The 27,842-nt window shown below is 47.2% G+C and overlaps 1 protein-coding gene across 1 annotated transcript; it reads left to right on the top strand.

The window, feature by feature from the left end:
- The first annotated feature begins 272 nt into the window (after positions 1-272).
- Positions 273-27,841, top strand: dvl1a (dishevelled segment polarity protein 1a). The gene is made up of 15 exons (XM_015967186.3): positions 273-661; positions 6,562-6,631; positions 10,462-10,583; positions 12,698-12,816; positions 15,475-15,613; positions 16,777-16,870; positions 17,009-17,078; positions 17,171-17,310; positions 17,687-17,763; positions 20,836-20,903; positions 21,020-21,097; positions 21,178-21,312; positions 21,535-21,702; positions 23,476-23,691; positions 27,304-27,841. Exons 1-15 carry the CDS (start codon positions 492-494, stop codon positions 27,807-27,809), a joined length of 2,172 nt encoding a protein of 723 aa, XP_015822672.1. The 5' UTR covers positions 273-491; the 3' UTR covers positions 27,810-27,841.
- The last annotated feature ends 1 nt before the right edge of the window (position 27,842 follows it).

Genomic DNA, 27,842 nt, shown 5'->3' on the forward strand with positions numbered 1-27,842 from the left:
ATTTTTGTTTTCCATGAAATTGTCATTAGAGCATGTAGGCTGAAGATGAAAATAAAGAATAAAGCAGGTTTTCCTTTGTCTGGTGTCGTCACTGCGCTCTAAACAGTGTTGTGTAAGCTTGTGCCACGACTGCAATGCCCAAACGAGCCGCTAGATGGCAGCATTCTCCAACCAATCAGACGACGTTCCCAGCTCCTATCGCAAGGATGTGGACTGTCCCTTCCTGTTTTAGTGCCGACAGAGCCACCGTACCGACCCACACCGGAGCAGCAGGAACACAGGCACCCCGAAGGCGATCATGGCTGGATTTCCCCCGTGTCTCCCCGCGCCGCGGAGCAGCGTTCTCCTCCTCCGTGTCGTGTCCGGGCTGAAGTAGGGAATGCTGCTGTTATTCTCCGGTTAGCTGCTAACACCGCGGGCCCGTTTTATTGCAGCTGCCAGCCCCCTTCTCGCTCCTTTCCTGTGTCAATGATTGTCCTCCCCTCACGCTCATGGCGGAGACTAAAATAATATACCACATAGACGAGGAGGAGACTCCTTATCTCGTCAAGCTGTCCGTTTCTCCGGAGAAAGTCACCTTAGCGGATTTTAAAAATGTCCTCAACAACCGACCGGTCAACAGCTACAAATTCTTCTTCAAATCCATGGACCAGGATTTCGGGTGAGAGCTGGGTGTCCTGTTTGTGATTGATTAGCTTCTGTGTCCACCGCTGCAGCGTCCTCACCTGTGTGTGTGTGAACTATAGCAGTGTGTGTGTGTGTGTGTGTGTGTCCACGCGCCTCCTGGCACCTGCTCATTATCCCAGGCTCCTCTGAGCGCAGCGGAGGACGCTCAGGGGTGTTTGAAGTGGTACCAGATCCGTCCAGAGCTCTAATGACGCAGCTCTGTTCGGATCCCACTCACAACCAGAGCCTGGTCCTCGCGCCAGACTTCACCCATCACTCACTTACGCTTCTCTTCCTGGGTTTTTGTTTCAGGGCGTCCCATTTTATTATGTTTTACTAATTATTCCGGGCTTAAACACCCCCCCCCCCCCCCCCCAGCAGATGCTGTAAAAGCGGGTGGACCTGAGGACATGTGAGATGTATGTCAGTGGGGACTAATTGCATCAGAGACGTCAAAACTTCATGTTTTCTTAATAAAACATGACTGCCACGTTACAGCAATGGTTCTGGCCTGCTCAGCTCATCACTCACAGCTCAGACTGTCAGATGTTATCATGACGTTGTTCATTTAACGCCATCATGTTAGTCGTAGCCATGGACGTAATTTTCACTTTAGAAGTGGGGGTGGGGGGGTGGGGGGGATACAGAGTGGGGAGGGGGGAGTGAATCTTTATAGTATGCTCTAATGGGAAACAGGCTTCAACACAAACGGTTGTTTTCTGCTTGGTCCTAGAGCTCAACTAGTGTCAATTTAATATAGCGTAATATTGTTTTTGGATGGTAAAAAGTGCAGGGGTCAAACCTTGACTTTGGAAAGACTGGGGGGGACATGTCCCCCCTGTCCCCCCCAAAATTACGTCCATGGTCGTAGCACACATTTAAGTTCTCTCTCTCTTTGGGGCACTCCGGGCAGTAAGACAGCCAGGTGGTAGATGCATGCTCTGCATAAAGAACTCTAATGTTGAGTCATTTTATTTAAAGAGTTCACATAAATTTATAAATGCAGCAAAACAATGTGATTTACTATAATTTAATGCATATCTTTTAGGAATGTAAGAAAATATCGACATAGCAATATACCGCGATATTTTTTCCTGCGATATTATATCGATGTTCAAAAGCTGTGTATCGATTTTTTTGGAAGAATTTACGTGCAAACATTTGTGTATTTTCTTTTCTTTTGGTGCAAATCAAATGCCGTCCGCTAGTCAGCAGTAGGGTGCAATGGAGTTAGTTTCCACCACTGAAATGTAAACCCCTCTATTATGGTTCAGATACCTCATGTTAATCGTGTTAAGTATCAGTTTGGACCATTTATTGAATTTTCCTATAATAATTTTAGTCTAAAAAAATCGCTATAATTGTCCGACTGAATGTATCGCAATATATCGTATTGTCTCCCCTGTATCGTGATAAGTATCGTATCGCCAGAATTTCACCAATACACATCCCTAATATCTTTAATGAAGCTGATTATTGAGAGTGGGTTTTTATATAAAACTCACATTAAAGCTGTTATCTGTCATTTCTGCCCAAGGAAGAAGCAGGAGCTGCCTCCTCTTTGCCTTTAGATGCTGCCTGATCCGAATAGCATCATGATTGCTTCCTTTTCTGTATTTTAATTCTGTCCTGATTTTTCAGAAGTCGCACCAAAGCTCCAGTTCTGCGGGTCAGCGAGTGTCAGGCCTGTGCCGAGGGTGACGTGTGCGTGTCGGGGCTCTGGCTCGGCGAGCCAGTGTGCATTAATGTGTAACAGGGTAATCGTGACAGGAGGAAATGCACGGACATGCAGAATCCACAGAACCGAGTGTTTGTGAGGGAAGCGGCTCTTCCTGGTCGGAGTCTAGGCCTGGTCGGACCGCTTTGTCCCCCGGTTCTGGTTTCCTGCCTGCATGGCCTCAACAGGGCCTCAGGTGATTGACAAGCAGATTATGGAAACAAACAAAGCATGTTTGCTCTCTCCACATGGAGACACGACTCCTGGTTGCTCCACACACCAGACTTGCTTGCTTGTGCATCAACAAAGGTGTTATAAAGCAGACTGCTCGCTGAACAGTTTGACGAGTCTTCCATTTTTTTCACTCGGAGCTCTTGTGCACCGATCATAAAAGCATCGCGGCGAGCCTTTGAGTTAAGGGTGAATATTCAGGCTCTGTGAGCGCCGTATGGCACTGGCACGGTATGGAAGCAAAACCCAGTCAAAGGCAAAGAGGAATGCAGCGCTTTGTGGTAGCCGTAGTGGCTCTGCAGCATCCAGACAGACGGCACGGCTGCTGGAGAATTAGCGACCGAGGAACAGGGCTGCCGAGCAGCGAGGGAACACATCAAATCCCTTGCAGTTATAGTCAGTGTTTGAAATGTAAATGAGCAGTCAGCGCTAGGTCCTCTGTAGTAGACCCCCTGGTGAGCACAGGGAGAAAAAAATAAAACGCCATTTTCTTAAAGGGTTTCTCAGCTACGGTTGCTCTGGCCACACGAATGTGATGAACGGGTTTACGCCCCTGAGGCCTGAGCTCACGGCGGCGAACATCAGGTCCCGGTGGAGTCTGGTGGTGTAGCCGTAGCTTTTGCATCCACACAGCAGACGTTAAGCTATGAGGGTTCCGGATACACATTTAACGCTTAAGTAGTTGCTTTTCTTCCCTCAGCAATATTCATGCGTTCATCAGTATTCATATGACAGAACCTAATTGAGCGGGGTGTGGCGTGAACCAACCCACTTGGCTTTTTCAGGAACTTCAAGGTGATGATACGGCGTTTTGTCGGCGCCTCTGGTGGTGAGTGGGTTTGAGACCTCACTAGAATTCAAGTCACAGAGGCGCTCTGGAGCTGAGGAAGCAGCCGAGCTGACGGGCTGAAGGAAGCAGTCAAGAGGGCTGGTATGGGGGGTGCCTCTCTTCTGCAGAGACTCTAGTCGGAGGACAAAATCCTGCAGCTTTTTGCACCAATGCCCTCCTCCATCTCCGTCCATGTTTTCACCACCTGAGGAGTGTGACAGATTTGAAGGCTGTGCTGCAGTTTGGTGTCAAATCGCATCAACAGCTGCTGCGGTAGTGTTTATATAGGAGTTGTCAGAAGGTGACGTTAGGGAGGAAGATGGCAGCATGGTGTTGGTATCCTGATGACTTATCTAGAGTTTGAGTCATGTCTGTTTTCTGTCTTTATTCTGCTCTCCTCTTGCATCAGCACCATCTAGGGATGCTCCGATCAGGTTTTAATCTGCCGATCACCGATACCGATCAGCCAAGAGGCCGATCGGCCGATTACCGATACCAATTACATAGATTGGCTGTAAATTGTTCATTTAGCTATGGTGAGTTCTGATGCATGTGTTACATATTAATTCAGAAAAAAATGGTTTTACTTCACTTCAAATTATCTAATATCAGTAACAATTTATAAGAAATTGAAAACATTAAGGCTCTCTTTAGGCTACAAATAGTGCAAAAAAAGTCATTATCTCACATCACCGCCTAAATCAAATTAAGCAACCAAGGATACGTTCAGATACATCCAGCGAGCTGTTAAGCTCAGCATTGACACAGGACTGACATCTGAGCTCCAAATGTCACTTGTGAAACTCACAGAGGATGAGACGCTTTCTTTAAGGAGTCCCTCGATGAAAGAATACACTGTCTGGTGGAGCTCTGGAAGGGCTACGTCGGCGAAATATTTACGTCCCGGTAGCATGTAGCGAGGTTCCAAGTGGGTTAGTAGTCGGCGGAATCCGGCGTCTTCCACAACTGAAAAAGGCTGGTCGTCTAGTCCAATAAACTCGATGATTTTACGGGTAATTTGCTTAGCCTTTTGACTGTCACGCTCATATGGGCGAGTGTTTCCAAGCGCCGGCTGCGTTAGCCGCCGTCTGACTGTGGCTGCATTAGCAGGCTTCTTTTCATTGTCTGCGGTGAGCCTCAAAAACTCACCGTGCTCCGCCAAGTGTTTAGTCTTTAAATGTCGGATCAAATTCGTTGTGTTGAATTTTTTTGAAGTGCTTCCTCCGCGGGGTATGTATTCGTTGCAAGTGTTGCAAGACGCAAACTTAATATCACTCTCGCACACCGTAAAGAAGTTCCACACGGCAGACTTGTTTGTCTTTGCGGGTTTGCCGCCACGCGCATGCGCACTAAGCGGGGAGAAGCGGAAGGGTGAGCTACCGGCCGGGAAGAGTAAGCGTCAGTGCCAGATCGGAAATGAAAGGCAGTGATCGGCGATCACAGATCACACACTTTTGCAGGAAAATCGGCCGATGATTATCTGTGGCCGATCAATCGGAGCACCCCTAGTACCATCCTCCCCCAAAGATGCGGCACTCCTCCTGCATCTGCTTTCTAAGTTAGCCACTCTTCCTCTGTCTTCCAGAGCGTAAACATGAGTAATCTGCCACAGCCACACGAACGTCTTCAGCTGGGTTCATCGTGTTAAATCTTAAGTCGTTATCCTGTGAAATCTGTTAAGACCTATCTAAGCTGTCCGCTTTAAAAACCCAGCTCTGTGGCAGCACCTCACACGCCTCTATAAACACGACCCACAGCTCTTTAACGTCCGTGCACGGGAAGAGTTGAGGAATGCATCGCAAAACCGGTCCTGACATCAGCTGGAAGCTGTTAAAAGAGATCAGCTGTTTTTGTTTGAATAGTTTGGTTTGCTGTCGTGGTTTTGCGCCGTATAACAGGAGGACGCAGCTCTGGCAGAAACCGTAGAAGAACTGTTGTCCGTGTGAGTGGAACAGCCTGTTTGATTCCTGACACGCATTAGGAAGAGGACCACTCCCACATCCTCACGACTCGTCACGAGTCACCTTATAGCTGCCCGTGCAGCTCGAGAGAGAAAGAGAGAGGATGCAATCACTTCCGACCCAACTAGCAGCAGGCCGAGTCGGCCCTCGGCTTCCTCCCTTTTCCTCCCCGAGGTGGAACAAGCCACAGCGGCAGACTCTGTGGTCGCCAGTCCCACAGCAGTGACACACACACACACACACACACACACACACACACACACACACACACCCAGGCAAAAACAAAAGTAGCTTGGCTAATCATTTCAGTAGCTTAGAAGTTCTGGCAAACAAGGAGTGGGGGAAAAAGCTATAAAGTGGTTGCCAGAGACACCCCTGCATAAAATCTTCTTAGGATTTCCTGCTGCTCTCATGTTGTGCCTCTCCCCTCTCATAAAGCACACTCAAAGCCAAGAAGCTAACGTGAGATCTCCACACTTTAAAAATACTCAGTAATACCAAATCAGGGAACGTTCTCATCTAACGAAGGCGTTTCAGCTCGTCCCCGTCCTCCCTGCTGGCTCCAGCCGGAGCCGTGCGATACCGGCCCAGCAGGTGTGGTGACGGGTTTTCAGCTGAGCAGGTCAAAGGGTAACTGAGGTATTTTTGTAGAGAATGTACAGCCAAAGAGAGAAGCTCCCACACTAGATGTCTCTATTAATACCTTTCACACCTGGTTTCTGCTGCAGCTCTTCCTGCAAACACTCAAACATTGACACAAACCCGTTGATCGTGACAGAATTATTCATTCCAGGGCTATGTTTTGGTCACACATCTAACTTTCCATTAAATGTGTGCCACATCGCCTTTAAACCGGCTGCTCTGTGTAACCTTGCTGTGTGTGCTGTAACTGGGCGGGCGGCCTTGAAGTCCACACGCCGCAGCTACGCACTCAGAGCAGCATCGCCGCCGCTTTTTAAGGTTATCGTGATTTCAAGGGCGCAAAGTTGGCAAAAACAGCGATGCTGAAAACGGGACTTTCATAGCGTGAATGCTGCTTTGTGTGTGCGCCAGCAATGCAGTGAAGGAAGCGCAATTCCAGGTGTGTCACGTTACGTGTGTGTGTGTGTGTTTGTCTCTCGATCCGTTAGCCTGACCGTGTCCGTCTGTCTCCCTAGGGTTGTCAAAGAAGAGATTTCCGATGACAACGCTAAGCTGCCATGCTTCAACGGGAGGGTGGTGTCCTGGGTAAGTGAGATAGATGAGCAGCATGCTGTCCCTGTAAAGCCTCAACTGCACACACACACACACACACACACACACACACACACACACACACACACACACACACACACACACACACACACACACACACACACACATGGAGCTCTCAGCTGCAGCAGTGAGGGTTTTAAATCAGCTGATCTCGCCGTTGAGCTGTAAAATGTGAGCACTTCCATTAGGCGCCAGCATTAACCACCGTTACCTTAAACTCCACTGACTTACGTGGCTTCAGAGCGTCGTCTTGTTGCGGGCTGTAAACTGCACCTAAAGCACCGCTGTGGGACAGTAAACCACGCAAAATTAAACCAGTCTGGAGGATTTATGTCGTCATCACTATCTGCCATCAAACGGAACAAAAAATCAGGATGAAGCCTTTAAATATTGATCCGGAAAACAAAAAGAGTCGTTAAATGGAGTTTGGCTGATTCACTGGGGGTGTTGTTTCTGTTCTACGGATGTTTTGTTTTATTGCTCACAAAAGGTAAGTCATTCATTAGTCAGCCTCTCCACGTAGGGTCAGAGGTCAGAATTACCCACGCAGTGCTGGCTGTGCTCTCAATAACAGCCAATCGGTCCACGTCTAACTTAAAGAAGACCTCGCTATAATAAAGAGCTTCTGTTATAGGGGAAAAAATCATGAATGATTTAATCAGAATTGAGTTCCTGATTAATTCACTTAATAATTTTTGAATTTTTCACAAAAACGATGCAGCAGACTGAACAGGTAAATTTTAAGATGCGTTCATGGTTGAAAACCTGAAAATCGTCATGCTTTAAGAAGGAAGTAACAATTTTATTTATTAGTAAATTTTTAATGGAAATGCCAAAGAAGATTATTTATAAAAATAATATCTGCTGGGAGTTCGCCCAACCAGTCTACACGTGTTTTGTGGATTTGGAGAAGGTGTTTGACCGCGTCCCCCGTGGGGCCCTGTGGGGGGTACTCCGGGATTATGGGGTACCAGGTCCGCTGATACGTGCTGTTAGGTCCCTTAATGACCAGTGTCAGAGCTTGGTCCGCATTGCCGGCATTAACGCTCTGGAGGCAGGCGTTGTAGATGTGCAACGTTAAAACCTACCTACCTGGTTACTCCACATCCAAGAGCATTTTTTAACTCAGAAGTACCCCTGAAGGATTTAGTTGTTCGTCATTTTATCAAAACTTATTCTGAGCCTGAGAGGGTTAACTCGTTTCCGGTGATAGTTGGACTCCACTTTACTTTTACGGACAGGATTTCTAGGCGCAGCCAAGGTGTTGAGGGGATCTGTTTTGGTGGCCTGAGGATCAGGTCTCTGTCTCTTGCTGATGATGTGGTCCTGTTGGCTTCATCAGACAATGATCTCCAGCTTTCACTGGAGCGGTTCGCAGATGATTGTGAAGCGGCTGGGATGAGAATCAGCTCCTCCTAATCTGAGACCATGGCCTTGATTCAGAAAAGGGTAGAATGTCTTCTCCGGGTCAGGGATGAGGTCCTGCCTCAAGTGGAGGAGTTTTAGTATCTCGGGGTCTTGTTCATGAGTGAGGGAGCACTGGAGCGTGAGATCGATAGGTGGATTTGTTGCTGCGTCTGCAGCGATGCGGGCGTTGTTCTGGTCTGTCGTGGTGAAGAGAGAGCGGAGCTGGAAAGCAAAGCTCTCGATTTAACGGTTGATCTACGTTCCTACCCTCACCTATGGTCACGACGAGCGTTGGGTAGTGACCGAAAGAACGAGATCGCGGATACAAGCGGCCGAAATGAGTTTTCTCTGCAGGGTGGCTGGGCTCTCCCTTAGAGATAGGGTGAGAAGCTCAGTCATCCAAGAGGAGGGTGGATGGGGGCGATGGTGGCACAGGAGTTAAATGCTTGTCCCGTATTTGGAAGGTTGCAGGTTCGAGCCCCGCTCAGTTTGTCGCTGTCGTTGTGTCCTTGGGCAAGACACTTAACCCCCCTTGCCTGCTGGTGGTGGTCGGAGGGACCGGTGGCGCCCGTGCTCGGCAGCCTCGCCTCTGTCAGTGCGCCCCAGGGCAGCTGTGGCTACATCGTAGCTCATCCCCACCAGTGTGTGAATGTGTGTGTGAATGGGACTGATTGTGTTGTAAAGCACCTTGGGGGTCCAAGGACTCTATAAGGCGCTATATCAAATACAGGCCATTCACCATTTACCAAGAGGGGCTCGGAGTAGATTAGCTGCTCCCCCACATTAAGAGGAGCTATTTGGTCAGGATGCCTCCTGAACACCTCTCAGGTGAGGTTTTCCGGGCACATCCAACCGGGAGGAACCCTAAAGGAAGACCCAGGACACACTGGAGGGACTACGTGTCTCAGCTGGCCAGGGAACCCCTTGGGATTCCCCCGGAGGAGCTGGCCCAAGTGGCTGGGGGGAGGAAAGTCTTGGCCTCTCTACTTGGGCTGCTGCCCCCGCGACCCGACTCCGGATAAGTGGCTGAAAATGGATGAATATCTGTTAAAGTCATATCCCTGTACTGTACATAATGTAGGCAATACGTCAGTTTTCTTTGCTAAGCCCCCCCATCCCCCAATCCCATAGAACCTCGTGCAATTTGAATTGAGCACCGCTCAGCATTCCCAACAGCATTCGCTTATGTACAGATGTAAATCACTGAGTGTGCACAAACGTTTGCCCGACTCCGGATAGGCGGATGAAAATGGATGGATGGATGGGTTTTTAGCTCTGTTGGCCTGCTAGAGATGTGCGTTCAAAAACGAGAGGTGTTGCAGTAATCACGGAAGTGGGAAGAGCGCCTTAAGGTGTGATATGTTGTTTCCCCCTCTAGGTGGCGCCCTCTGACAAAAAAAAACTCCGGATTTCTGCTTTAAGTACAGGATTAGTTTAGGAGGCTGAATTGGGATTTTCACAATTCCAGCGACAACCAACTATTTCTACCAGTTCAGTAGTCTGACAGAATCTTCTTATTTGGGCCAACTGGCATTAGACATGGCAGCAATTAGGTCTTAAACACACATCCATGTCTGTTATGAATCATTAGCAGTGTGGTTGCATTCAAACTCAGACTTTGTTTATGGGTCGGGTTTATGTGTCTAACCTAAAGTCCTGTTTGCTAAAACTGAACTGCATCATCTCGTGTTCTCCCTCATCCCAGACGTGCTAATCTTGAGTTTTAGCTGAAAACAACTAGACGTGGTTGAAAATGTCTTCAGAATAGCCCGACAGGTCCAGTTGTTGTCATTCATTAGATCATCACGCTGTGTTGGTTCGTTGGGCTTACTGAATAAAAATGAGATAGGAAACCCCTAAACCTGCTGCAAAATGGTTGTTTTCTAGTGTATTTATCAGTAAAGAAGGGATATTCCACGTGATGCTGCCTGGGTGGCGTACGTCCGGTCCATCACCTCTTTATTAAAGGAAATGAATGATTTCTGTAGCTTGTATTCAGTAGATCCCTACACACAATAAAACCATTAACATCAACGACTACCTCAACAGCGGTGAGAGTTGGGACCAAGAAGGAAGACCGTAGCGATCGTCATCGTGATTCACAAGCGGCATAAAATCTGCTTCCTTCTTCCTGTAGAATGTGGCGTGACAACAGTAACTCGGCTGCTGGTGTTTGAACGGCCACCTGCTGAACTTTCATTTCTCTGGCTCAGATCAAAGGACGAGTCATTTTGGTGCAGATAATAGTAAAAGCAGTGATTTCACGTTTCCGAGTCTCTGGTTGCTTGGCTTCCAGTAATTGCATGATGTCATTTCAAAGCGACGCGGAGGTCGATACCCATATACTTTGAAGTATTTTTCACAGAGCCTAATGTGTCGTCTGGACTCTTCCTCAGCTGGTTCTGGCAGAGAGTGCGCACTCGGATGGAGGGTCTCAGTGCACAGAGAGCCATCCGGAGCTCCCCCCTCCCCTCGAAAGGACAGGGGGCATCGGAGACTCACGACCCCCCTCCTTCCAGTAAGTAGGCTGTTTGCTCCTTGTTGTCATACACGCATGATACCACGCAGGCAGATGCTTCCACGCAGGTTTTCTTTTATTCTTTTAAAAATCGGAGCCATTTAAAATCTGCATAGTTCAACAGAGAGCATCATCGAATCAGCTCTAATGAGGAGGGGCAGGACACTTGTTTGTGTCCCCTCCCTCCCTCCCACACACCCATGAAGTGAGGCGTTAGTCCACCCATCTATGTAAACGTAATGCCGTCAGTGCTGCTGATTCTTGAAACGTCTTCAGGCAAACACTTCCACTCGGCGAGGCCCATTGTGTTCAGTCACTCGGAGCATTCATCCATGCTAACGGCACACCGGACCCAAAAACCACACGGGTGCTCCAAAGGTCACAGACGGAGACTCTCTCCACAGCTCCACTTGGGTTAGCTCAGTTCAGAGTCAGCATTATAAAGTATCGCTGGCAGGAGAAGCCCCTCGCTAAATATAACCAGGGAGGCTGTTGCCCTTGCAGCGTGAGAGCGGTGTGACTGAGGCTCTATATTGAGAACATGCAATCTGTCATGTCTGAGTGTATCTCTTTATCCAGGGTTTGACATCTCGGCTCTGGTTTGCTCCCTGCTGTTGGGCTGTCAGCCGCTCTGATGATTTCATTGTTCCCAGCCAGCTCTCACTACCGCCACCTTGTGGATCAAACGGCAGCATGCCACTGCTCCTCCGAACCACCCCCTTCGACACTCTGCTTTCTCTTTCTCTCTCACCCCGAGTCTGTTCGTATTCCCTGCTGCGATCCTCCTCCCCCCCCCCAGCCTTCTTACCTTCCGCCTCTCCCTCAGAGTCGCTGGAATATTATTATTATCACGTCATTTTCTCTTTGTGCTTCATTCATGCCTTTCATGCGTTTGTCCACGTGAATAGGCTTATTTTAAAGAATAGGTGTGCTGGGCTGAGAATGGACACAGCTGATGTGCCGCTCTCTGCCCGTAATCCGGATTAAAGCGCGCATCTCTTTTTCCCAAAAGGGAGGGAGAGACGATTGGCAGCAGTCGGGGTGGGGGGGGGGAGGGGTTTAGAAAGGAGAGGGGGGTGGTGTTTGTTCACAGCTGCAGCCTTGCCTCTTAGATGATCTCCTCCCGGATCAGCACCGACAGCCTTGCGGTCAGCACCGCTTTTCGCCGTCCAACAGAAAGATGGTGTGTTCGGCCATATTTGCATGCATGCACTGACCTGCGCTAGCGTAGTCCAGGTGCACCCGTCAGTGTTGTGTAGGTGAAACGTGTAAACGTGCTCCGCTGAGTGACGCAGCATGCTGTCTGCTTCAGAATATTTGCATGGATTGTGTCCTCGCCGAGCCACTCAGGTGTGGTGGAGCATTGTTTTTAAACATGGTGATGGTGGCCCACGCGTTAGTGAGCACCGACCTGTTTGTGGCCAGAATTAGGAGGTAAGGTAGACGTGTGAATTCATGCAGGTGGAACACACACTGTTGCCTAAGTGTGTGTGACGGGCAGACAAGGTTGAGTAGAGTTCTCACCGGCTTCAGGTTTCCCCACGAGCCCGGCGGCGGTGTAAGTCCCCTGACCCCGGTGCCCGAGGCCAGCACGTCTCCAGCCGTCTGACAGAACAACATTCTGCAAGCCGTCAGCCCCCGCCGCACCACCCCAAGAACACCGACTGGCTCGTTGCTGAGCCACACCTGATCTACCACTCCTCACTTTTTATGCGATCTGTCACTCCGCTCTTCGCCGCTCTCCCCCAATCGCGCTCCAGGCACCATCTGGGCGTTCAATGGGTCTCATTAATGCCAGCATTGTCCAGATCCACTCCCTCTCAGGGTATCTGGTCGTTAATGACACTTAGTGGAAAACGCATCACATGCCGCAGAACAATGTAACTGCTGTTTTGGCCAGAGGGACTGAATTTGAAACAGAGTCATGATATGAGTTGCGTTTCTCCCCAAGGCCGGATGACAGGCAGACGGATCCTGTAGCTGGAATCTGTTCAGGATAGTCGGACCGACGTCTGCAGAATCAGTCCGTAACGCTTGTTTGGTGTGACAGTGACCGAGTGTGTTGGATGCATCGTTAAACATCCCATCCCGCTGTTTGTGTGTCTCTGTTGCAGTGCCAATGCAGTGAGCAGCCGCGACGGTCTGGACACGGAGACGGGGACAGAGTCTCTCCTGAGCCACAGACGGGAGCGAGAAAGAGAGCGAGCTCGCAGGAGAGCTCGGGAAACTGAGCGTGAGTTTAATCTGCCGGGAACAGATGGAGTAAAAAAAAAATAGAAAAGGAAATAGATCCAATTATCTCGTCATTTGGATGCTGCTGCTTCTCCGCTGAACTCGTACTCACCTTTCAAAAATACAGACGGCAGACATGCGTGTTAAAGTGTCCCATCAGGACGGAGACGTCCACCTGGCCGAGAAACACACCCATGTTCTCAGAAAGGAAGAAGTTCTGTGTGTGCGTGTGTGTGTGTGTGTGTGTGTGTGTGTGTGTTTCCTCCTCCTCCCGTCTGTAAGGATGATTACAGATTACATCCTGTCAGAGGACACTGATAAAATGTTGGAGGAAGTCAGATGCAGCTGGGATTGAAACAGTCGACCAGGAAAAGACTCAAACACACAGACTGGAGATAATATTTAGGTAAAATATGATCACATGGTTTCAGGAAGTATAATAAAAAAACGTCTGTTTTTGTTATTTTAGCCGGTTAGCGCTCCCCCCGTGCGCCTGCTCCTCCTGTTCTCGCTGCCTTTCCTCTTCTCATCCGGCACTCCAAGCTCATTAAACAAATACTCATTAATCAATGTGGAGCAATTAGTGGCTCAGAGCTCAGCATCAAGTTGTAGGAAGGCTCAGTAGCTCCAGCGGTTTAAAGGGTAATGGCCTCTGAGGAGATTCCTCTCACAGAGCGACCTGCTAGCTTGAACAGCTGCTGTTTTTTTCACGCGTGGTGTCTCAAACCCAGCCGACCGTCCTTCAGTCTGTGCTTCCTGACCTCATCGGAAACTAAACGCTAGCAGCAGATAGGGAGGATCCCGTCACACACACCCTTCTCCCAGGAAACACAGTGTCCGTTCCCACACCTCACGTCTCATCGCCTGCTAGTTTGTTGGAGCTAATTAAATGAAACCACCACACCCACCAGCAGATTTGTGGTTAACAAATCTACCAAACAAGATCTGGTGAAGTGTAGCTGAATTTGACTTGGTCTAAAGGCCGGGACGTAAATCTGTACAAAGCCCCGCCCCCGTCTGCCTGCAGCATCAGCAGCAGGAATTTCCCCGACACCCTATCCACATGCTGCAGGTGATTCCTCCTGCGTGACCTGTGTAGTGTGTGTCTCTGGTAAACATATCCCTGATTCTGGTTTCCCGTGCTGTCACGTTTAGAGATGAAAAATGCTGCAGTCGGAACGTTTTAGGACAATGAGCAGGTGTCTGGCCCAGAAGGCAGTCGTCAGAAAGAAAGAGATGTTTGAGAACCATCTTTGCTTTTGCGCTCCGGTCTCACGGAGCAGAAAAGAGCTTTGCAGTTGCACGACAAGTAATTTAGTTCAGTGCTGCAGGATTTGGGTCAGGGAAGACGTGGCTAAGCCGGAGCACTCGTGCTTGTGTTAAGGTTTTAACAGAAAGCAGGAAAACAGCTGAACTTCCACCAGCTCTCTCATCACGGCCATCTTTCAATCTTTTATTTAACTTAACCTGGTGTTGTTTCACCTGGGGGGGGGGCAGATCGTCTACAATCCTGTATCATCTTAGACAAGCCTGTCTTCTGATTGGTCAGGGGCAGATTATCGTTCTACTGTATAGATGCACGCCATGGGAGGGAGAGAGGGGAGGAGGCGATACTTTCTCCTCACTCTTAGTTCCCTTTGTCACTTTGCGATGGAGGCGAACCGTCGTCTGGCGAGGACCGTCTAGTTCCTGTTCAGTCCTGGTTTTTGGTGTTGAACGTGCGTCAGGGATTGGTTTGTTACGCTATATTATTTCTGTTTCTCCGGTTTTAGTACAGCTAACTCTATTGGCTCTAGTGTACTTTAACTTTGGTCGGACCCAAAGTGACTCATTCAGACTTTTGACGTTAAAAGATCACAAGAGTTGTACTTTTAGCCAGAAGGCGTTGCTCCACTTGTTGTATTGTTTCTGTGCTTTACGCTCATTCTCTGTTGTTGTCTTCATTATAGATGAGCTGTGCAGGCTGTGAGCAGCCAGCTGGTGGGCTGAGGCTGTCTGAAGCTCAGGCTGGCTTTTAGAGAGCGGCTGGCACAGACGGAGCAGAGTACAAAGACACAGATTCTCCGTCTGGCTTAGTGAACCTGCACACTTGCTCTTTCTGTTTTTGTTTTCCCTGCTGGGACTCATCAGTATGGGAGGAAGTATGTCTGCGTGAGTCCTGACTGTGGATGTCAGGCCCCTCTGCCGATTGACTGCTCACACGCCGAAGCTCAGCTTTCATAAGCGTGCCATCTGGGTGGAGCCAGCGATGGAGTCCCCTGCGTCGCTGGGATGTTTTGTTTGCTCACGGCGAATACGACGGCGGCCTTGCCCTTTTCGCCTCGTGAGGCCTTTCCAACAGATCCGCTGCTACCCCGAGAGAGCGCCACCTCTACGGGAATGTACGTATGGAGACGTGCAGAGTAGTCCTGCTGTGCTGGGTGGTTGATGGACGCAGAACTACTTTCTCCTTTCCTCATGTGTGGATGTGCAAGTCTATGAGCTCAATCAGAGTGACCTTTTAACTCTGACCTGATTAGACGCCATCACTCAGGTGTAGCGTAGGGTTGCAGATGCTCCAGCTATATTTATACTCCTCTCTCTCGTTCTGATCCTACCCCTCAATGAGCGGTGCGACCTCCCGTCTGACTCACTGCTCCTCCGCTCTTTCTCCCCGCAGTCCCTCGCATCAACGGTCACTCCAAATCAGAGCGCACGGCAAGGGACTCGGCCATGGGTTACGACAGCGCCTCGGTAATGAGCAGCGAGCTGGAGTCCAGCTCGTTTGTCGACAGCGAGGAAGATGAGGACGCTAGCAGGTAGCGTGTAACCTCACACCAGAGTGTGCTTCTGTGTGTCCCTAACCTTTTGAAGCCACAATGCTTCGTGCTAATAAACCACTTTTGGAGCCTAAACAAGAATATAAACAATTTCGGTTATGTGGATTAGTGTCGGCTTTAGATTGGGAATGGATGACGTCACTCAAGATTATCTGGACAGTTTAGCTCTTTCGGTTACTATGAACCTCGTGTGTTTTAGCGTCCTGCAATACCAGCCTCTTAATTTATATATTAGTCCATTTTTAAACCTCACAAGGAAATCATGAATCTATTTTTCCTCCTATATATTAAAAAAATAGAAATTTCAAAGGTTGTAGCAAATGTTTAACCTGGTGTCATCTCATCGACCTAAGATCCTGGGCCACAAATGAGTTTAATTTAATAACTGAAAGCCTAAGTATTTATCACTGATGTTAATATACCAAACATGTAATGATGTGTTTTAATTACATGTAATTATATAACAATATAACAGTAACAAAGATATAACGCTGGCTTTTCACTGCTGTAGATCCTCAACCAAGGGACCGTAGACATGTCTAGGACTGAGATGGAGGAAATTTCTGATGAAGCTACTAATCCTGGTGCTCCATCCACCAGGAGGAATGTGTTTTCACTATTATCCTGGTAGATTTCACTATTAGCAGGGTGATTTATCACCTCCCAGGATGGCCGATCTTTTCCTTCAGACTTTACTGTTTTGACGTTTTAACTGAAAGAAAACGAAATCATCCCAAAAGGGATCATTAAGCTACTTGTATGTTCATTCTGGAAGCTGGAGGCCAGCTTTAGCTCATCATATAAAACAAAAATACAAGAATCAAGTTATTTTTCCTCAGTTATGTTAAACTCAGCTGACAATAACGTTGAAATATGTTTATTGGGCCTCAAATTCTGCTCTGTGGTGCAGCTATTATCAGTCTGTAGATCACAGACCCTTCTCACACTTGAGGCCGTTGTGCTAAAAGTCCTAAATGAGTTTTATATTCCATTGTTGCCTCAAATGTCACGTTGACTTCTGCAGCACGTTTCAAATGAAAACAAAACGGACCAGCACTCAGATGAGTCCGCGCCCTCTAAAGCCTGTTAGAAGTCCACTCACGCTCCTTCCACAGATTTAATTTTCCTCTCGTTCGTTTCAGGCTCAGTAGTTCCACAGAGCAGAGTTCGTCTTCACAGCTGATGCGTCGACACAAACGGCGCCGACGAAGGCACAAGGTGGCCAAAATAGACCGGGTATGCACTTCTAAGTCACATCACTGCTTCAGCTGAAATGAACTCTTGACAGCCAGAGCTGGAAACGGACGGGAGAGCTGATCAGTGCAGACTTTTATTCACATTGTGTTCATTATAAACCTCTGCTTGTCTTTTCAGTCTTCATCCTTCAGCAGCATCACAGACTCCACCATGAGCCTCAACATCATCACCGTCACACTCAACATGGGTGAGGGTTGCTCCCTCTGCTTAGGAGGTTGCTCCTTGTAGCTCTCTCTCTCATCTGTATCCTATTCCTTATCGTTTCCATTGTTGTGGCAGAGAAATACAACTTCCTGGGTATCAGTATTGTGGGGCAGAGCAACGACCGGGGAGACGGCGGGATTTACATCGGTTCTATCATGAAGGGAGGCGCTGTAGCTGCTGACGGGAGGATAGAGCCTGGAGACATGCTTCTACAGGTTGTGCTGGATGTTCTGAGTATGGATGGAGTCACTGCAGCACTGCTATCACTGTTTTACACCGCACACACACACACACACTGATGGGTGCTCATCTGTCTTAGGTTTATCAATAGCCACATCACTTCCTTTACTAAACTGAAGGCTTCCTTCTTGTTTCTTCTCTTTGTGACACATCAGCTCTTACATACACTCTATTATGACCCACATGATGACATTATGATGCTCACAGTCAGCAGAAATGTGTTTAAAGAGTTCCTCAGATAAAACATCCGAGTCTTAGTCAGAACTCCATCATCATGTTTTGTGCACAAACCCACAAAATGCATGACGAGTAATCTAAACGGATGCAACTGTGTTTTGTTCTATAAACCAGGTGAACGATGTCAACTTTGAGAACATGAGTAACGACGACGCTGTGAGGATCCTGAGAGAGATCGTCTCCAAGCCAGGGTAAAGAACGCCAAACTCCAAATTGCAGCAATCGTTTTGAGAAAAACTGAGTTTTCTCGGCCCTCTGTGGTTTCATTTGGTCACCACTGGTGCAGGTTTTCTGAGATTCCTGGTTTCTGAGAAAAATCTAAAAGTTCCCTGCCAGAATTTGTCCAGATATTGATTAAGCCAATAAACTTTTACTAAAACCCTTCTGCAGGAACTTGAGCGGATAAAGCAGCTGTTTAGCTGTCCTACTCGTTTTATTTATTTATTTTTCTTTATAAAGCGCCAAATCATGACAAGAGTCGTCTCAAAGCATTTCACACAGTAAATATTCCAATACAGGTCATTAAGCCAATCAGTCAAAAGTTTCCTGAACAAGGAACCCAGCAGGTTGCATCAAGTCACTGACTAGTGTCAGAGTCTTTACAGCAACCTCAGACTGAGCAAGCATTTAGCGACAGTGGAGAGGAAAACTCCCTTTTAACAGGAAGAAACCTCCAGATGATCCTGGCTCAGTATAAGCAGCTATCCTCCACGACAGAGCAGACACACACATCCACACACACACACACCATATATACTAAGGAGTGTTTCTATGGTTACATTGTGATTTCTTAGTAAATATTCTATTTGGTGAGAAATAAACTTTATTGTATTTATCCTAGTGGATCTATAATTAAACGGGTAAACTAGTAGTAGCACATTCAATGTCAAAGAAAGTAAAAAGCTATTATCAGGAGAGGGAGAATGTTTAAGTGGTTAGCAGCAGTGTGCTAGATGACGGCCCCCTCCATGAGGCCACCACAGCTCAGCAGAACATCATTGTAGCTTCTTCTGGGGAGAAAAACACTTACAGAGAAAATAAAGTTAACAGCTGAAATAGCAGGAAATAATACAGTTAAAGAGCAGATAGTAGAAGAAAGCAGTAGAGTGTGACAAGTGGTCAGTGTGTCCTCCAGCAGTCTAAGCCTATAGCAGCATAACTACAGAGATAACTCGGGATAACCTAGCCTTTTAGATGGAGGCATGTTGGAGGCAGGGCTAGGGAGAGTCGTCTTTACCGACTGTACACTCCACCTCCCTCTATTCCCCCACTTGTCCAGATCTAGGCTAACATCAGAGTTTAACCATAGGCCCTATCAAATAAAAATGTTTTAAGCCTAGTCTTAAAAGTAGAAAAGGTGTCTGCCTCATGGACTAAAGCTGGGAGTTGGTTCCAGAAGAGAGGAGCCTGATAGCTAAAAGATCTGCCTCCCATCCTGTTTTTAGATATTATGGGAACCACCAGTAAACCTGCAGTCAAAGAGTGAAGTGCTCGGTTGGGATTGGATCTAAAATGCAAGTTGAACGTTTAGATGAAGCTAATATTTTTGATAACTCTGAAAGCTCAACTGGATCAAAACGGTTCAAGCACAGATGAGGTTCTACAGTTACCTCTAATGCTGCCTCACTTACTGAGGAAGAAGAAATCACATTAGGGAGGATGCTAAAGATTTTGTTTCTAATAGAATTAATTTTACTTGTGAAAAAGTCGTTGCTGCTGAATGCTAAGGGAATAGATGGTTCAGAGCTATGATTCTGTGTAAGTTTAGCAACTGTACTGAAAATAAATTTAGGATTATGCGTATTCTCCTCAATTATTGCTGAGAAATAAGCAGTTCTAGTTTGTTGAAGCTTATTTTTATAAAGCACAAGACTATTTTTCCAGGATAGGTAGTACTCCTCATGGTGCGTAGAGCGCCATGTTCTCTCCAATTTCCTAGAGTTTTGTTTTAAGGCTCGTAAATGAGAATTAAACCAGGGAGCAACTTCCTGTCCCTAATTACCTTCTTTTTTAAAGGGGCAACATCATCTAATGCCACATCACTTCCTTTACTAAACTGAAGGCGTTAAAGGGATGGTTCCATAGATAAATGATAAGTCAGCCGATGGATCTGAACAACCTCAGTTTGGAGAAACAGAGTTTACGCCTGGCAACCCACAGTCGCATTCTGCTACCAAAATCTTTCTTTTCTGTAGAACGTTCTGAACATTTTTCTTTGTTTTATTGCAATAACCAACATCCATTTTCATAAATGTATATTTATCTGCTCCTATAGGAGCATTAAATCTAGTTATGGTGCATTTGTTCTCAGCAATTAATCGAGGTTAAGCACAATTTAAATATGAAACTCGTACAATTAATCGCGAGAAACATTTTTGGTTAATTGATGGCTCGAATAATGATTTAATACATTGTAATATAAAACCAGTCAGTTTCAACAGTTAGCAAGCGTCACTCCTGCTAGCTTGCTGCTTCTCACTCTTTGATGCGTCTCTGGCTGCTTACAGACCGACGTGTTCAGTCCTAAACTTTGCTGCTAGCTTTGCAGTTTTTTTTACCCCCTCAATTTAGGGGGTTGTTTGTGTTGCGGCGAGCCTTTTTACCATGACGGATGATGAGACGTACGTCAGAATTCAGCTAAGAACTATGGAGATACAAGTTAAGGTTCAAATCGCGTCGCCCTATTTTCTACTTTCTCTGGGGCGAGACCCGCTCAGTCTGCCGCTGTCGTTGTGTCCTTGGGCAAGACACTTAACCCACGTTGCCTGCTGGTGGTGGTCGGAGGGACCAGTGGCGCCAGTGCTCGGCAGCCTCGCCTCTGTCAGCGCGCCCCAGGGCAGCTGTGGCTACATTGTAGCTCATCCCCACCAGTGTGTGAATGTGTGTGTGAATGGGTGAATGACTGATTGTGTTGTAAAGCGCCTTGGGGGGTTCCAGGACTCTAGAAGGTGCTATATCAAATACAGGCCATTTACCATTTACTTAAACAATCACTTAATGCAGTGGAAAGGTATAAGTATTAGCGTTTGCCTGAATATCTATAAAGTTTTGGAAGCAGGAGTTGTTTTAAAATGGTGAATGTTCACCTTGGAACTCGAGTAATCCTATCAGACCAAGCAGAGGTCATTTAAAGAGCTTTTTATTATAGGTGAAACATCCTTTCCACAGAATCCCATTTCAGAATACAGTAAATGTCTTTTTCACAAGCGTGATGGAACAAAGAACATGTTGGAACGTGTTTACACTCATCTCTATTTCTTCAGACCGATCAGTCTTACTGTTGCCAAATGTTGGGATCCGTCTCCACGGAGTTACTTCACCATCCCTCGAGGTAAAAAAACACTCTGGTGTCGGATTATAGTTGCTCTTCCTCACAAATCCAGCGTTGATCAGAATATTCAGAGCACTAAAGCTACATCATTTGTCCTGTTTGTTTGATTGGTTAAGCTGAACCAGTGAGGCCCATTGACCCAGCGGCTTGGATCTCGCACACCACGGCCCTGACTGGACCCTACCCTCACTACGGTAAACTCTCTCCTCTGCGCTTACGACTGAATTTTAAAATGCTGTTCTAATCGTGACGCGCTAGCTTGGTTTTCTTTCAGAGTTTGACGACTTGCCTCTGTCCGCAAGCAAAACAGACATGGCAACCATCGTCAAGGTGATGCAGCTGCCTGACTCAGGTCTTGAGATCCGAGACAGGATGTGGTTGAAGATCACCATCGCTAATGCAGTCATTGGTGAGAAGAACAGAGTAAAGCCGAACTTTTTATAGATTTGAGGTTTAAAAGCACTTTACTGGAACTCGGGCAGCTCGGGGGTTGATGTGGTTTGTGAGCCGTTTGATTGTAATTCTTTAGCTTGGCTGAACCACCTGCTGTCATTGCTCGTGTGAGTGTGTTTTAAGCATGGACCGAGTTTTTAGTGTCTATCACTGAGTGTGTGTGTGTGTGTTTCATCAGGTGCTGATGTGGTCGACTGGCTTTACTCCAGAGTAGAAGGCTTCAAAGATCGACGAGATGCAAGAAAGTATGCGAGCAGTTTGCTGAAACATGGCTACCTGAGGCACACAGTCAACAAAATCACCTTCTCTGAACAGTGCTACTACACGTTTGGAGACCTCTGCCAAAGTACGGGCAGGTTTTCCAAAACCCCAATGGTTCCAGTCAGTGTCTCACAGGGATGTGACTGTTGGAGACCAATCTGTGCTCACAAATAACTCCACATGTTGGTCAAAGGTTTTAGAATTTCTCTCAAGAGTCTCAGAGTTTAAAACACGATCAAAAACGAGCCCAGCAAACTTTTTCTTGAAATAATCGCAGAGTTTTGCAGGCATCTGAAACCCGTGGGAATCTTCTCACTTTAGTTTCCACGACTCAGAAAGTGGCTGGTGATTAAATTGCAGCAAACTTGTTTGAACAAACTGAGACTTAATTAGGTTTCCAGGAAAACTGCGATTCGTTTGCAACTACAACTAGGGTTGTCACGGTGTGAGAATTTAACCTCACGGTTATTGTGACCAAAATTACCACGGTTTTCGGTATTATCGCGGTATTTTTTTAAACGTGCTACATTTTCACACAATTAAATAAACCCTGTATATCAGGAAATATTGTCCTCAGTTTGTGTCTAAATTTAGCCTAAAATGTGTTATTTTGTAATTATGTTGTTTATTTGTTTACATTTTTCCCCTTTAGTCTTTAAAATACCAATATTTGCCCATAACTTCTTACTTTTTGTCTGTTTGATGTCATCATTTTAAAAATATTAGATCAGGTGATACTCAGTACTCAAGTAGCCTTCTAATCAGATACTTTTTTACCCTTACTTGAGTAATAAACCCTATATCAGGAAAATATTGTCCTCAGTTTGTGTCCTTCCAGTGAGCTTTGCAGATGTGGGAAAATGTCATCAGGCAGTAATCGTTGTTAAATTCATAATTATTCTCGGAGAGAGACCAACTCTTATCTGCCCCTGGGAGCCCCGTAATGCATAGCGTCATTTCAACATGGCGGTGTCCGCGACACGGTTTATATGCAGGTAGCGGCGCTGCGGCTGCTTTATATAGCCACTCGTTGCTTTCTCCCTCAACCCAAATCCTCGGATCACGCATTTTAGCTAAAACGCTAACGTTAGCTTGCCTTGCGTTGACTGTAGAGTTGTGGGTGATGGTCACGCAGATGTGTCATGAGATTTGAAGCGTTGCTGCCTTTCACAGACACTTTTTCTGCACGTGCTGCAAACAGGATAGCCATCTTCTATCAGCTGTCCCTCGGCATTCTTCAGATATCCAAAAGATGCCCGTACTTCCCACTTTGTCTTCTTTGAGGGATAATAAATGTCCGGAGCGCTGCCGTCTCCTCCTTTGGCCATTATTTCAGCTTTAGCTTCAAGAAAGTTTTGGCTATAAACAACAAAGTGCACATGTGCTGCCAGCAACTTCAGCAGACGATACGGTGGCTGGTAAGGGTCACCGCGCCTACACCGCAGCCACGGTAATCCACCGAGATTTTTTATTTTTTTAAAACAAGACGATTATTATTATTGTCAACTTTTTTACCGGGGTTTACCGCTACACCGGTTACCATGACAACCCTAACTACAACACATGGTCGTTTTCAGGGATCTAACAGGTGCTTGAAATGTATAGAAATGAATTTAAATGTGGTGAAAGTGAATAAGTTATTACTGAATGTGCTGAAAAATCCTGAAAACTTGCCTGAGAATGCTTGACGAAAGCTTGAGTTTACTTAGTCGTTAGGTGTGGAACGTGCACACTTGGTCTGATTCACACAGTCTTGTGTCTCCAGCTGGTCTCCAACAGTCACAGCCCAGTGCAGTGCTGGCCTCCACCTCTCACACTGGTTGTGTCTGGAGTGAGAACTGTTCTCTGTCTTGTCTAGACATGGCGTCACTCAATTTAAACGAGGGATCCAGTGGCGGAGGATCTGAGCAGGACACTTTGGCACCTCTACCTCCCACCGCCAACCCCTGGCCTCTGGGGGGACAGCCGTTCCCCTACCCTCCTTTTCCCTCGGCACCCCCGAGCTTCCCGCCAGGCTACTCCGACCCGTGCCACAGTTTTCACAGCGGCAGCGCAGGCAGCCAGCACAGTGAGGGTGAGCACTAAAACCTCATATCTCTGACGTCTGTATTAACAACTGTCTGACTAATGTTAGCTCCTCTGGCTCTCTGAGCCGCTGCCTTCCCCCTAGTTACGTTTGTGTGTTTCTAAACCGCGTCCTGTGTTGTCAAGGTCAATCATGAGCATCATGGGTCACGCAGCGGACAGCTCTGCAGTACTGGGTGTGTACACACACACACAAAAATAAACCCGATCAGCCGTGTGATTCCAAATCATCAGTGATTCCATCCTTCTCTATCAGCCCGTCAATCATCTGCTTTCATTTTGGATCAAAATGTGATGCTGCTGCATGATTTTAATGGTCTGCATTGAAGGAGGAGGGTGTGCACATGCCTCAAGCTATGAATATAGCACTTGAGGCAAAATAATTCAGAATTACCACTTCAGCATCTTTGCTGTCCTGTCCTGATATGGTCACATGTTGCTTTCACCTTCTTTATTTTGATTTTCTGCAAATAAATAAAATCATTTCAGTTTATTTATATATCATAACACGAAACATTTCTAACATTCCAGTTGAACCTACTGTACATTATGTTCACTTCATATGCCAACTTTACAGTGATCTCCATGCTAAGCAAGCTTGTAGCGACAGTAGAGGGGAAAACTCCCTTTGAACACAACCTGGCAGCCGTCTGCCACGACTCACTGGGGGATGATTGAAAAATGCTTAGAGGTAGGGCTGCTCAATTAATCAAATTTTAATCACGATTACGATCTGAGTTTTGAACGATTATAAAAACAAAACAAGCCGATTATTTGCTCCTCCCACTTGCGCTGCCCTGAGTTGCAAATGAAGCGCTCCTCCCACAGTGTTGCCAACTTAGCGACTTTGACGCTATTTCTAGCAGCTTTTCAGACCCCCTTCTTGACTTTTCAAATCTTAAAAGTACCTAGTGAACACCTCAGAAACATCTCTGGTAACCCTTAGCTACTTTCTGGATAACTGTCGTCGACATTTCCTGCAGGTTAGCTAAACACTCCGCCTGTGCTCCGGACCGTTCATCAGGACATTAGGAAAGGGAATGATGCAGTGATGTGTCGGTCGCTAAAGAAACGGCTCTCAGAGCCGGCTCCTTGTTGGAGTAACCAGAGTGAGTGACACACACCGTACCTGCGGACTCCTGAGCCGCTAAAAACTGCTAAATGTGCGCGTGTGGCGCGCTAAACACACATGCAGCTTGCCCCGATTGCTGTGAGACCGGGGTTGGGGGGTGGGGGGGTGCAGCTGTGGTTGGGACAGTTATTACATTAACTGATGGACTTGTAAATAATTATTTATAAATAAGGTAGAAATAAGTTCCTCACGCTGATAAATAATAACTAATCTCTATGAGGACACGGTGCTAGTGCACTCTCCTACAGCACCTTGACACGACTCAATAAATGTTATGCAACATTTTGTGAACATAAATTTATTTGTTATAAATGCTACTGTATAATTCTTGCTGTCAGTATTTGCAAGATATTGGTATTTGGGTCTGTACTGGTTAGACTTACGTGAGTTAAACCAAGGTCTACAGCCTTTGGGTCATAAACTATGAGCTGTAAGTATACTGGTCTTTTTACACAGGAGTTATTTTAGTGATCATCTTGTTTCTTATTTTTGTCCTGATTGTGCCCTGAGCAATTTTATGAATGAATAAAAACAAATAAAATCAACATAAATTGAAAAATCGTCCTAAATGATCGTGATCCCAATTTCAGTCACCATAATCGTGATTATTATTTTTGCCATGATCGAGCAGCCCTACTTAGAGGTTTAGTTTGTTTTGGTGCTCCTAAACTTAAAGGGATATTTTAGCAAACGGTTTTCATTGTAAAAATGATAAATATTTATATTGTAGATCGCTTCCTGAACAGCCTTGTTCGAGAAAGAAAGAGTACATATTACAGGACTGACTAGCTAGTGGCTAATGTGAAAGAAGCTAAAAACAACGTTTATTATTTAACTTAAAACAGCTCCAGTCTTAAAAAAAAGTCCTTATTTTTGCACCACCACCACACGTTGTTTCACAAGGACGTTTGTGGTGGTTTAAAACCGTAAATATCAGGAGTAGCTTCATGTAGCCGTGCATCCAGGGGTCGAGTCCCGTGGACGTTTAAATGTAGCGGCTGTGTGTGACGGGTAACACGTCTCAGTACAGACAGAAGGACCGGGAGCCTGTTCAGGAACGAGGGGCTGCGACCTGGATGGGAGAGAGGGCGTTTCAGCTCCAGCAGCCTCCTGCTGCCCATGGGCACGGAGGAAAGCAACCCGCAGCAAGCAGCGCAGCAGTGTGCTGTTGTTGGCTAAACCAGCAGCGATGACTGTGATCAGGAGGAGATTGTTGTCACGTGTGTGTGAACGGCTGTGAAATTCACAAGCTTGGAGGTTGGAGATGCACTTTGGCCGAGGCTGCTAGGGCCGTCGAACATGAACCATTTCTTCAAACTGAGGTTTTGATGGAAGCCTTCTGCAACTTAGAGGTGACTCACAATGCCCCCCCCCCCCAAACTGCTAAAAATGCCCTAAGACTCCTGCTTGTTTCATTGTGTGCATGTGTTTGTTTAAATTGTTGTAGTCAGAAGAATAAAGCAGGACCGCTCGTGTTAGTCTGAAGGCATCGGAGCAGGTGTAGTGCCGTGTGTTGGTCAGCGTGGGCTGGGAGGTGTGTGTAATCCTATTGTTCCCTCTTGTTTCTGCTGGGCAACGTTAGACTGAAGGAGGAGGTAGTCCCGGGACTCTGGGGGAACCGGTAAGCCTGCTAACCCCCATCCTCCTCTTCTGCTGCTCTCTGTTTCCATCCAGTCTTTATTCTATCCCTCCTCTCTCTCTCTCCTGTCCTCAGCATCCTCCACCTATCATACTGCAGCTTTAATCCCCCCCCCCCGCCTCATGATTCCTCCGTCCATGTGTATCCCGTGTGTGACTCTCCTGACAGTCGATGCTTTCCCTCCGCACCTCTGGGCATGCGTTTGAACTGTACTGGGAGGTGCATGAAGCAGGATGACGAGTCTCAGGCTTGTGCTGGGACGGGACAGCCATGCACCACTCTGCCCAGTACTGCAGACGTGGAGGAGGTGGTTTAGCAGAAGCATGGTACACCTCCATCAGTCTGGGAATTATCAGCTGTTAAATCAGATTTGATGTGAACCACGACGCACCTGAGACAAAGTTCAGATGAGTGGCATGTCGCTGATGCTGGTGTACCACTGATCCTGATTATCCGTGAATGTGGTGGTGTTTGTAAAACGTCAGATCAGCTCATGATTAGTGGCAGTGGGTGAAACCTTTAGGATAATCATTTCTGCCCTCGACGCTCTCTGGAGCACTTGGGGAAGTGTCTGGTCACACCTTAAACAAAGTGCTTCCACGTGTTTCATCGGTGCGTTAAACTGTATGTTGGAGTTTTTACACCAGGACGTGTTCGTGTGGTGTGTCGCAGCGGTTGTTTAACGTGTGACCTCGTTTCTCTGCACTAGCTGGTCTTGAGTCACGTGTGTCCGATGAGTGGCTCTCGCCGCCTTTTCTGGGGTGTTGTGCGAATGCCACAAAAGATTTTCCTAAAGTGTTCCCTGTTGTGTTGTTGTTTTTTTTCCTCAGGAAGCCGAAGCAGTGGATCCAACTCCAGCGCAGGCAAGGACAGACGCTCTCCGCAGGAGAGGTGTCAGAGGACAGCATGCAGCGAACCAGAGCCCGGTGTTCGTGGAGGGAGGCGCGGTGACCGGTCCGCCAGCCAGATGAGCCACCACAGCCACGCCCTCTCCAGCCACAGCCACGCCAGGTCGAGTCTCAGTCACAGGAGCCCCTCTTTCTCTCAGAACAATCACCCCCCCTTCACCTATAGCCACGCCCCCTTCGCCCAGCCAAGCCCAGGCTCCTGCGCACAGAGCGAGCGGAGCCACGCCTCCTCCTACGGCCCCCCAGGCCTGCCTCCCCCTTACTGTCTGGCTCGTCTGGCTCCCAAAACCTCTGTCAGCAGCAGCACCCCCCCTGGGGCCCCCCCTGGGAGAGAGTTAGCAGCCGTTCCTCCTGAGCTCACCGCCAGCCGCCAGTCGTTCCAGCACGCCATGGGCAACCCCTGTGAGTTCTTTGTGGACATCATGTGACAGGACAGTGCCTTTAAAACAGAGAGCACAAAC

Source organism: Nothobranchius furzeri, chromosome 15, assembly GCF_043380555.1.
Source record: "Nothobranchius furzeri strain GRZ-AD chromosome 15, NfurGRZ-RIMD1, whole genome shotgun sequence".
In the NCBI taxonomy this organism is placed as follows: Eukaryota; Metazoa; Chordata; class Actinopteri; order Cyprinodontiformes; family Nothobranchiidae; genus Nothobranchius; species Nothobranchius furzeri.

Bases quoted from the DNA above. Each gene is read 5' to 3' on its own strand.
- dvl1a (XM_015967186.3), top strand. From the start codon at position 492: ATGGCGGAGACTAAAATAATATACCACATAGACGAGGAGGAGACTCCT. The intron at 6,632-10,461 runs GTAAGTGAGATA...ACTCTTCCTCAG, and splicing joins ACGGGAGGGTGGTGTCCTGG to CTGGTTCTGGCAGAGAGTGC. The intron at 16,871-17,008 runs GTATGCACTTCT...TTGTCTTTTCAG, and splicing joins AGGTGGCCAAAATAGACCGG to TCTTCATCCTTCAGCAGCAT.